Source organism: Somniosus microcephalus, chromosome 17 (assembly GCF_052327205.1).
Source record: "Somniosus microcephalus isolate GS21.2 chromosome 17, FLI_Smic_1.0, whole genome shotgun sequence".
In the NCBI taxonomy this organism is placed as follows: domain Eukaryota; kingdom Metazoa; phylum Chordata; class Chondrichthyes; order Squaliformes; family Somniosidae; genus Somniosus; species Somniosus microcephalus.
This window is the reverse complement of record NC_141003.1, coordinates 63,300,022-63,311,987: the sequence shown is the minus strand read 5'-3', so window position 1 is coordinate 63,311,987 and position 11,966 is coordinate 63,300,022. Positions and strand designations below refer to the sequence as shown.

Genomic DNA, 11,966 nt, shown 5'->3' with positions numbered 1-11,966 from the left:
TTCCTCTATCTACAGTGTAACACCCAGTGTACGTTCGTCTATCTACAGTGTTACACCCAGTGTACGTTCCTCTATCTACAGTGTTACACCCAGGGTACGTTCCTCTATCTACAGTGCTACACCCAGTGTACATTCCTTTATCTACAGTGTTACACCCAGTGTACATTCCTCTATCTACAGTGTTACACCCAGTGTACGTTCCTCTACAGTGTTACACCCAGTGTACGTTCCTCTATCTACAGTGCTACACCCAGTGTACGTTTCTCTATCTACAGTGTTACACCCAGTGTACGTTCCTCTATCTGCAGTGTTACGCCCAGTGTACGTTCCTCTATCTACAGTGTTACACCCAGTGTACGTTCCTCTATCTGCAGTGTTACACCCAGTGTACGTTCCTCTGTCTACAGTGTTACACCCAGTGTACGTTCCTCTATCTACAGTGTTACACCCAGTGTACGTTCCTCTATCTGCAGTGTTACACCCAGTGTACGTTCCTCTATCTACAGTGTTTCACCCAGTGTACGTTTCTCTATCTACAGTGTTACACCCAGTGTACTTGCAGCGATGTCTGCCTGCATTGCCCAGATAGTGTCTGTCAAGGTTACTACAGCCCTTGGTTTATATGTGACTGATTCATTTCATTACCTGGCAGACACACTTTGGCTGTGAGACAATGTACTGAGCACCAGTGCAGTCTTTAAAAAGTCAGGAACTGTCTTCAGCCTGAAATGAGACACACAGCGCATAAGGTAGGTGGGCTCATGTACCCTATTTCACCACAGACGCTGGCTCCTTGTCCTCAGCATGGGCTCATAAAATCAAGGCCTAAGAGTTGTGGAAGTTACTGGGGAGGACGTTGAAGCTGACGGTACAAATGAGTTCAAGAGACCGTTTGTTGTGCCTGTGGCGTGAGCAGTGATTGGGGGATATGTAAGAGGATCTGATCTGTGTACTGGGTGCAGTGAAAATGTAAGCCCATTCATTGGAACAGGAGAGAATGTGGAGTGAGAAAAGGCCAACAGGCCCATCAATCCCATGCCATTCAAGGTCCAGGTCTCATTATTCCATCATGGACTCCTTCCCACACCACCTGTTGGTTTAGGGAATGCTCTGTTCTGTCCTTGGAAAAACATCAAGCAGTTCCAGTACCTCCCCATCCCTCAGTCCCCCTTCTGAACAGACATTGATCCAGCTCCATTTTTAAAGATGCCAATGATTCCGAATTGACCCTGTTCTTTACAAACAGATTACAATCTCGCTGCAGCCAATGCCCAAAGGAGACCTTCCGCCATGGTGAGTGTTGTGTATGTACCTTTAAGAGAATAACTGGTCTCAGACTGCAGTACCGGCAGTGACCACCCCTGTATAAAAGGCGCTAGAGAGCCTCTGTTTGTTAGTTTCACTATTGACTTCCACCAGTAAAGACTTGTTTGTTTTCACTCCTGCTGGTCCGTGTCTCAATCATTCACGGACTTAACAGTGAGAAACGGGGGAATAGATGGGGTTCAGATCTATTACAAAAGGGATTGGCTTGTTCTATATAAAAAGTCTCATGTAATTGAAATCCTCACCTTTATTTTGAAACCTTGGCACTAATAATGATTCTTTTCCTTGTGTTTCAGGTTAGAGGAAAGGAGCTTCACTGCAGACATGATGCTGGTGACGGTTTTGGTGCTGAGTGCATTGCTCGTCAGTGATGTGGCAGGTAGGGCCAACCAGACACGGTGTGTGAGGACAGGTTAGCGCTGTGAGATGAAGAGTTAGTGGATTACCTGCTGTGTAAATTAGAGGGAGCAGAAAGGGGCGGCACCTGAAGGAATGTCCAAAAACGGGCAACAAACTAACTTTGCAAAGCTTCAATACTCCACCCAGTCTAATCCCACTCTCCTGCTCACTCCCCATACCCTTTAATATCACTTTATTTTTGGGGTCTTCACCTCAATATAATGGTCAAAAATCCTAAATGTTCTCATTGATAATATTCATCCTAATATCATAAATGCATTCCCTTACGGGCTGATCACTGGGTCAGGAAGCGTGACTGCAGTTTCCATTTCCCAGTGAGCAGTTACAGTGCCACGTTGTACAATCTCATGTATAGCTCACAAAACATTCCAGTGGTTTCCAGCCCCGCCTGTTCTGAGCTGCCAGTCACTGATTGGCCAGCAGTAAGTTTGACATCATTAATGGTCCAGCCAATTGGATCTGATTTCAATGGTTTATATATACTGTAGTAGCACTCGAAACCTCATCACATCAGACAACTGGGGGAGAGAGCGGTAGGAATGGGAGCGGGAAATCCCAATCTTTATTTTGAAACCTTGACACTAATGTTGAATCTTTTCCATGTGTTTCAGGTTAGAGGAAAGGAACTTCACTGCAGACATGATGCTGGTGACGGTTTTGGTGCTGAGTGCATTGCTCGTCAGTGATGTGGCAGGTAGGGCCAACCAGACACGGTGTGTGAGGACAGGTTAATGCTGTGAGGTGAAGAGTTAGTGGATTACCTGCTGTGTAAATTAGAGGGAACAGAAAGGGGCGGCACCTGAAGGAATGTCCTGAAATAGAAACTATCTAACTTCGCAAAGCCTCGTTATTCTACCCAAGCGAACCTCACTCCTCTACTCACTCCCCATACCCTTTAATATCCCACTTAATCTAATCCCACTCTCCTGCTCACTCCCCATTCCCTCCAATAGTCTATTGTTAAGCAGCTATCTAATTCCCTTTGTAAAGAATTGATGTGCTCGGCTTCATCAGTTTCTGGCAGAGAATTCCACATTCTCATCATCAGCTGTAGAGAAATAGGCTCTGAAATTCCATGGCCCACCATCTGGACAACGACACTGGGATTGCGCCCACCAGTGCCCTCCAGCACTGACCCTGCCCCAGAGAATGGGGGTAAATGGAAGGCCCCTCATTGGCATGGGCCCACAGTGTCCGAAACACAGACACATGCTGCCAGGCAGGGCTGTGCCAATTGCCATGCCCTCCACACCATTCTTGTGTCCCCTTCAGCTCCACTACTGTATCTTCGGTGTCCAGGCTGCTTCTCTGGCCTGGAATCCTCGCCCCAGGTGGGGCCGGATCCTGTGTCCAGATCCTGCTGAGATACAGCTGGAATGTGTCGGGAGGCTGTGCCAATTTGGGGAGGTAGTTTATTATTAATTTGTGCCTCTTGTTACCATCGCACCGACCTGCAGAAACTGATCCAGTGAGTTCCTCACTTGGTGTTGGGAGAGTTCATGCAACAGGATTTCATTCACTGAGCAGCTCAATATCCCCCTGCCCCATTCCAGCAGTTTGGAGTGTAATAACCCCGGGGGGGGGGGATAGTGTCTAATAACCCCGGGGGGGGGGGATAGTGTCTAATAACCCCGGGGGGGGGGGAATAGTCTCTAATAACCCCGGGGGGGGGGGATAGTGTCTAATAACCCCGGGGGGGGGGGATAGTGTCTAATAACCCCGGGGGGGGGGATAGTGTCTAATAACCCCGGGGGGGGGATAGTGTCTAATAACCCCGGGGGGGGGGATAGTGTCTAATAACCCCGGGGGGGGGGGGATAGTGTTTAATAACCCCGGGGGGGGGGATAGTGTCTAATAACCCGGGGGGGGGGATAGTGTCTAATAACCCCGGGGGGGGGATAGTGTCTAATAACCCGGGGGGGGGGGATAGTGTCTAATAACCCGGGGGGGGGATAGTGTCTAATAACCCCGGGGGGGGGGGATAGTGTCTAATAACCCCGGGGGGGGGGATAGTGTCTAATAACCCCGGGGGGGGGGATAGTGTCTAATAACCCCGGGGGGGGGATAGTGTCTAATAACCCCGGGGGGGGGATAGTGTCTAATAACCCCGGGGGGGGGGATAGTGTCTAATAACCCGGGGGGGGGGGATAGTGTCTAATAACCCCGGGGGGGGGATAGTGTCTAATAACCCCGGGGGGGGGAATAGTGTCTAATAACCCCGGGGGGGGGAATAGTGTCTAATAACCCCGGGGGGGGGGATAGTGTTTAATAACCCCGGGGGGGGGGATAGTGTCTAATAACCCCGGGGGGGGGAATAGTGTCTAATAACCCGGGGGGGGGGGGATAGTGTCTAATAACCCCGGGGGGGGGGATAGTGTCTAATAACCCCGGGGGGGGGGATAGTGTCTAATAACCCGGGGGGGGGGGATAGTGTCTAATAACCCCGGGGGGGGGATAGTGTCTAATAACCCCGGGGGGGGGGTTGTGTCTAATAACCCCGGGGGGGGGATAGTGTCTAATAACCCGGGGGGGGGGGGATAGTGTCTAATAACCCCGGGGGGGGGATAGTGTCTAATAACCCGGGGGGGGGGGATAGTGTCTAATAACCCCGGGGGGGGGATAGTGTCTAATAACCCCGGGGGGGGGGATAGTGTCTAATAACCCCGGGGGGGGGGAATAGTGTCTAATAACCCCGGGGGGGGGGATAGTGTCTAATAACCCCGGGGGGGGGGATAGTGTCTAATAACCCGGGGGGGGGGATAGTGTTTAATAACCCCGGGGGGGGGGGGATAGTGTCTAATAACCCGGGGGGGGGGGATAGTGTTTAATAACCCTGGGGGGGGGATAGTGTCTAATAACCCCGGGGGGGGGGGGGGATAGTGTCTAATAACCCCGGGGGGGGGGGGGATAGTGTCTAATAACCCCGGGGGGGGGATAGTGTCTAATAACCCCGGGGGGGGGGATAGTGTCTAATAACCCCGGGGGGGGGGGGATAGTGTCTAATAACCCGGGGGGGGGGGATAGTGTCTAATAACCCCGGCGGGGGGGGATAGTGTCTAATAACCCGGGGGGGGGGATAGTGTCTAATAACCCCGGGGGGGGGGGATAGTGTCTAATAACCCCGGGGGGGGGGATAGTGTTTAATAACCCCGGGGGGGGGATAGTGTTTAATAACCCCGGGGGGGGGATAGTGTCTAATAACCCCGGGGGGGGGGATAGTGTCTAATAACCCCGGGGGGGGGATAGTGTCTAATAACCCCGGGGGGGGGGATAGTGTTTAATAACCCCGGGGGGGGGATAGTGTCTAATAACCCCGGGGGGGGGGATAGTGTCTAATAACCCCGGGGGGGGATAGTGTCTAATAACCCCGGGGGGGGGGATAGTGTCTAATAACCCCGGGGGGGGGGGGATAGTGTCTAATAACCCCGGGGGGGGGGATAGTGTCTAATAACCCGGGGGGGGGGGATAGTGTCTAATAACCCCGGGGGGGGGGATAGTGTCTAATAACCCGGGGGGGGGGGGATAGTGTCTAATAACCCGGGGGGGGGGATAGTGTCTAATAACCCCGGGGGGGGGATAGTGTCTAATAACCCCGGGGGGGGGGATAGTGTCTAATAACCCCGGGGGGGGGGATAGTGTCTAATAACCCCGGGGGGGGGGATAGTGTCTAATAACCCCGGGGGGGGGGATAGTGTCTAATAACCCGGGGGGGGGATAGTGTCTAATAACCCCGGGGGGGGGATAGTGTCTAATAACCCCGGGGGGGGGATAGTGTCTAATAACCCCGGGGGGGGGGGGATAGTGTCTAATAACCCCGGGGGGGGGGATAGTGTCTAATAACCCCGGGGGGGGGAATAGTGTCTAATAACCCCGGGGGGGGGATAGTGTCTAATAACCCCGGGGGGGGGGATAGTGTCTAATAACCCCGGGGGGGGGGATAGTGTCTAATAACCCCGGGGGGGGGGAATAGTGTCTAATAACCCCGGGGGGGGGAATAGTGTCTAATAACCCCGGGGGGGGGGGATAGTGTCTAATAACCCCGGGGGGGGGAATAGTGTCTAATAACCCCGGGGGGGGGGATAGTGTCTAATAACCCCGGGGGGGGGGGATAGTGTCTAATAACCCCGGGGGGGGGGATAGTGTCTAATAACCCCGGGGGGGGGGATAGTGTCTAATAACCCCGGGGGGGGGAATAGTGTCTAATAACCCCGGGGGGGGGGGATAGTGTCTAATAACCCCGGGGGGGGGGATAGTGTCTAATAACCCCGGGGGGGGGGATAGTGTCTAATAACCCCGGGGGGGGGGATAGTGTCTAATAACCCCGGGGGGGGGATAGTGTCTAATAACCCCGGGGGGGGGGATAGTGTCTAATAACCCCGGGGGGGGGATAGTGTCTAATAACCCCGGGGGGGGGGGATAGTGTCTAATAACCCCGGGGGGGGGGATAGTGTTTAATAACCCCGGGGGGGGGGATAGTGTCTAATAACCCCGGGGGGGGGATAGTGTCTAATAACCCCGGGGGGGGGGATAGTGTCTAATAACCCCGGGGGGGGGATAGTGTCTAATAACCCGGGGGGGGGGGATAGTGTCTAATAACCCCGGGGGGGGGATAGTGTCTAATAACCCCGGGGGGGGGGATAGTGTCTAATAACCCCGGGGGGGGGATAGTGTCTAATAACCCGGGGGGGGGGGGATAGTGTCTAATAACCCTGGGGGGGGGAATAGTGTCTAATAACCCCGGGGGGGGGGATAGTGTCTAATAACCCGGGGGGGGGGATAGTGTCTAATAACCCCGGGGGGGGGAATAGTGTCTAATAACCCCGGGGGGGGGGGATAGTGTCTAATAACCCCGGGGGGGGGGGGATAGTGTCTAATAACCCTGGGGGGGGGGGATAGTGTTTAATAACCCCGGGGGGGGGAATAGTGTCTAATAACCCGGGGGGGGGGGATAGTGTCTAATAACCCCGGGGGGGGGAATAGTGTCTAATAACCCCGGGGGGGGGGGATAGTGTCTAATAACCCCGGGGGGGGGGATAGTGTCTAATAACCCTGGGGGGGGGGATAGTGTCTAATAACCCCGGGGGGGGGGGATAGTGTCTAATAACCCCGGGGGGGGGATAGTGTCTAATAACCCCGGGGGGGGGGGATAGTGTCTAATAACCCGGGGGGGGGGAATAGTGTCTAATAACCCCGGGGGGGGGGATAGTGTCTAATAACCCCGGGGGGGGGGATAGTGTCTAATAACCCCGGGGGGGGGGATAGTGTCTAATAACCCCGGGGGGGGGGATAGTGTCTAATAACCCGGGGGGGGGGGATAGTGTCTAATAACCCGGGGGGGGGATAGTGTCTAATAACCCGGGGGGGGGGGATAGTGTCTAATAACCCCGGGGGGGGGGGGATAGTGTCTAATAACCCCGGGGGGGGGGATAGTGTCTAATAACCCGGGGGGGGGGGGGAATAGTGTCTAATAACCCGGGGGGGGGGATAGTGTCTAATAACCCCGGGGGGGGGGATAGTGTCTAATAACCCCGGGGGGGGGGATAGTGTCTAATAACCCCGGGGGGGGGGATAGTGTCTAATAACCCCGGGGGGGGGGGGATAGTGTCTAATAACCCCGGGGGGGGGATAGTGTCTAATAACCCCGGGGGGGGGGGATAGTGTCTAATAACCCCGGGGGGGGGGATAGTGTCTAATAACCCCGGGGGGGGGGATAGTGTCTAATAACCCCGGGGGGGGGATAGTGTCTAATAACCCCGGGGGGGGGGAATAGTGTCTAATAACCCCGGGGGGGGGGGATAGTGTCTAATAACCCCGGGGGGGGGGATAGTGTCTAATAACCCCGGGGGGGGGGGATAGTGTCTAATAACCCCGGGGGGGGGGATAGTGTCTAATAACCCGGGGGGGGGGGGATAGTGTCTAATAACCCGGGGGGGGGGATAGTGTCTAATAACCCCGGGGGGGGGGGATAGTGTCTAATAACCCCGGGGGGGGGAGTGTCTAACCCGGGGGGGGGGATAGTGTCTAATAACCCCGGGGGGGGGGATAGTGTCTAATAACCCCGGGGGGGGGGGGGGATAGTGTCTAATAACCCCGGGGGGGGGGATAGTGTCTAATAACCCCGGGGGGGGGGGGGATAGTGTCTAATAACCCGGGGGGGGGGGATAGTGTCTAATAACCCGGGGGGGGGGGATAGTGTCTAATAACCCCGGGGGGGGGGGGGATAGTGTCTAATAACCCCGGGGGGGGGGGATAGTGTCTAATACCCGGGGGGGGATAGTGTCTAATAACCCCGGGGGGGGGGGATAGTGTCTAATAACCCCGGGGGGGGGGGGATAGTGTCTAATAACCCGGGGGGGGGGATAGTGTCTAATAACCCCGGGGGGGGGGATAGTGTCTAATAACCCCGGGGGGGGGGGGATAGTGTCTAATAACCCGGGGGGGGGGATAGTGTCTAATAACCCCGGGGGGGGGGGATAGTGTCTAATAACCCCGGGGGGGGGGGATAGTGTCTAATAACCCCGGGGGGGGGGATAGTGTCTAATAACCCCGGGGGGGGGGGATAGTGTCTAATAACCCCGGGGGGGGGGGGATAGTGTCTAATAACCCCGGGGGGGGGGATAGTGTCTAATAACCCCGGGGGGGGGGATAGTGTCTAATAACCCCGGGGGGGGGGATAGTGTCTAATAACCCCGGGGGGGGGATAGTGTCTAATAACCCCGGGGGGGGGGGATAGTGTCTAATAACCCCGGGGGGGGGGGATAGTGTCTAATAACCCCGGGGGGGGGGATAGTGTCTAATAACCCCGGGGGGGGGGATAGTGTCTAATAACCCCGGGGGGGGGGATAGTGTCTAATAACCCCGGGGGGGGGGATAGTGTCTAATAACCCCGGGGGGGGGGATAGTGTCTAATAACCCCGGGGGGGGGATAGTGTCTAATAACCCCGGGGGGGGGGATAGTGTCTAATAACCCCGGGGGGGGGGGATAGTGTCTAATAACCCCGGGGGGGGGGATAGTGTCTAATAACCCCGGGGGGGGGGATAGTGTCTAATAACCCCGGGGGGGGGGATAGTGTCTAATAACCCCGGGGGGGGGGATAGTGTCTAATAACCCCGGGGGGGGGGATAGTGTCTAATAACCCCGGGGGGGGGGGATAGTGTCTAATAACCCCGGGGGGGGGGGATAGTGTCTAATAACCCCGGGGGGGGGGATAGTGTCTAATAACCCGGGGGGGGGCGGGATAGTGTCTAATAACCCGGGGGGGGGATAGTGTCTAATAACCCGGGGGGGGGGATAGTGTCTAATAACCCCGGGGGGGGGGATAGTGTCTAATAACCCCGGGGGGGGGGATAGTGTCTAATAACCCCGGGGGGGGGGATAGTGTCTAATAACCCCGGGGGGGGGGATAGTGTCTAATAACCCCGGGGGGGGGATAGTGTCTAATAACCCCGGGGGGGGGGATAGTGTCTAATAACCCCGGGGGGGGGGATAGTGTCTAATAACCCCGGGGGGGGGGATAGTGTCTAATAACCCGGGGGGGGGGGATAGTGTCTAATAACCCCGGGGGGGGGGATAGTGTCTAATAACCCGGGGGGGGGGGATAGTGTCTAATAACCCCGGGGGGGGGGATAGTGTCTAATAACCCCGGGGGGGGGGGATAGTGTCTAATAACCCCGGGGGGGGGGATAGTGTCTAATAACCCCGGGGGGGGGGATAGTGTCTAATAACCCCGGGGGGGGGGATAGTGTCTAATAACCCCGGGGGGGGGGGATAGTGTCTAATAACCCCGGGGGGGGGGATAGTGTCTAATAACCCCGGGGGGGGGATAGTGTCTAATAACCCCGGGGGGGGGATAGTGTCTAATAACCCCGGGGGGGGGGATAGTGTCTAATAACCCCGGGGGGGGGGATAGTGTCTAATAACCCGGGGGGGGGGATAGTGTCTAATAACCCCGGGGGGGGGGATAGTGTCTAATAACCCCGGGGGGGGGGATAGTGTCTAATAACCCCGGGGGGGGGGATAGTGTCTAATAACCCGGGGGGGGGGGATAGTGTCTAATAACCCCGGGGGGGGGGATAGTGTCTAATAACCCGGGGGGGGGGGATAGTGTCTAATAACCCCGGGGGGGGGGATAGTGTCTAATAACCCCGGGGGGGGGGATAGTGTCTAATAACCCCGGGGGGGGGATAGTGTCTAATAACCCCGGGGGGGGGGATAGTGTCTAATAACCCCGGGGGGGGGATAGTGTCTAATAACCCCGGGGGGGGGGGATAGTGTCTAATAACCCGGGGGGGGGGATAGTGTCTAATAACCCCGGGGGGGGGGATAGTGTCTAATAACCCCGGGGGGGGGGATAGTGTCTAATAACCCCGGGGGGGGGATAGTGTCTAATAACCCCGGGGGGGGGGATAGTGTCTAATAACCCCGGGGGGGGGGATAGTGTCTAATAACCCCGGGGGGGGGGATAGTGTCTAATAACCCCGGGGGGGGGGATAGTGTCTAATAACCCCGGGGGGGGGATAGTGTCTAATAACCCCGGGGGGGGGTCGGGGGATAGTGTCTAATAACCCCGGGGGGGGGGATAGTGTCTAATAACCCGGGGGGGGGGGATAGTGTCTAATAACCCCGGGGGGGGGGATAGTGTCTAATAACCCCGGGGGGGGGGATAGTGTCTAATAACCCCGGGGGGGGGGATAGTGTCTAATAACCCGGGGGGGGGGGATAGTGTCTAATAACCCGGGGGGGGGATAGTGTCTAATAACCCGGGGGGGGGGGATAGTGTCTAATAACCCGGGGGGGGGGATAGTGTCTAATAACCCCGGGGGGGGGATAGTGTCTAATAACCCGGGGGGGGGGATAGTGTCTAATAACCCCGGGGGGGGGATAGTGTCTAATAACCCGGGGGGGGGGATAGTGTCTAATAACCCCGGGGGGGGGGATAGTGTCTAATAACCCCGGGGGGGGGGGATAGTGTCTAATAACCCCGGGGGGGGGGATAGTGTCTAATAACCCGGGGGGGGGGATAGTGTCTAATAACCCCGGGGGGGGGGATAGTGTCTAATAACCCCGGGGGGGGGGATAGTGTCTAATAACCCCGGGGGGGGGGATAGTGTCTAATAACCCCGGGGGGGGGGATAGTGTCTAATAACCCCGGGGGGGGGGATAGTGTCTAATAACCCGGGGGGGGGGATAGTGTCTAATAACCCCGGGGGGGGGGATAGTGTCTAATAACCCGGGGGGGGGATAGTGTCTAATAACCCCGGGGGGGGGGGATAGTGTCTAATAACCCCGGGGGGGGGATAGTGTCTAATAACCCCGGGGGGGGGGATAGTGTCTAATAACCCCGGGGGGGGGGGATAGTGTCTAATAACCCCGGGGGGGGGGATAGTGTCTAATAACCCCGGGGGGGGGGGATAGTGTCTAATAACCCCGGGGGGGGGGATAGTGTCTAATAACCCGGGGGGGGGGATAGTGTCTAATAACCCCGGGGGGGGGATAGTGTCTAATAACCCGGGGGGGGGGATAGTGTCTAATAACCCCGGGGGGGGGGATAGTGTCTAATAACCCCGGGGGGGGGGGATAGTGTCTAATAACCCCGGGGGGGGGATAGTGTCTAATAACCCCGGGGGGGGGGATAGTGTCTAATAACCCGGGGGGGGGATAGTGTCTAATAACCCCGGGGGGGGGGATAGTGTCTAATAACCCCGGGGGGGGGGATAGTGTCTAATAACCCCGGGGGGGGGGATAGTGTCTAATAACCCGGGGGGGGGGATAGTGTCTAATAACCCCGGGGGGGGGGATAGTGTCTAATAACCCCGGGGGGGGGGATAGTGTCTAATAACCCGGGGGGGGGGATAGTGTCTAATAACCCCGGGGGGGGGGATAGTGTCTAATAACCCCGGGGGGGGGGGATAGTGTCTAATAACCCGGGGGGGGGGATAGTGTCTAATAACCCCGGGGGGGGGGGATAGTGTTTAATAACCCCGGGGGGGGGATAGTGTCTAATAACCCCGGGGGGGGGGATAGTGTCTAATAACCCGGGGGGGGGGGATAGTGTCTAATAACCCCGGGGGGGGGGGATAGTGTCTAATAACCCCGGGGGGGGGGGATAGTGTCTAATAACCCGGGGGGGGGATAGTGTCTAATAACCCGGGGGGGGGATAGTGTCTAATAACCCCGGGGGGGGGGATAGTGTCTAATAACCCCGGGGGGGGGGGGATAG

At 56.8% G+C, this 11,966-nt stretch overlaps 1 protein-coding gene across 1 annotated transcript in view; it reads left to right on the top strand.

The window, feature by feature from the left end:
• Positions 1-2,288: 2,288 nt before the first annotated feature.
• LOC147105788 (lectin-like) overlaps positions 2,289-11,966 on the top strand; it is a 74,825-nt gene continuing 65,147 nt past the window's right edge. The window contains exon 1 of the mRNA XM_086010538.1: positions 2,289-2,440. Within this exon, the coding sequence (XP_085866664.1) occupies positions 2,347-2,440 (94 nt within the window). The 5' untranslated portion in view covers positions 2,289-2,346. The remainder of the gene's footprint in view (positions 2,441-11,966) is intronic.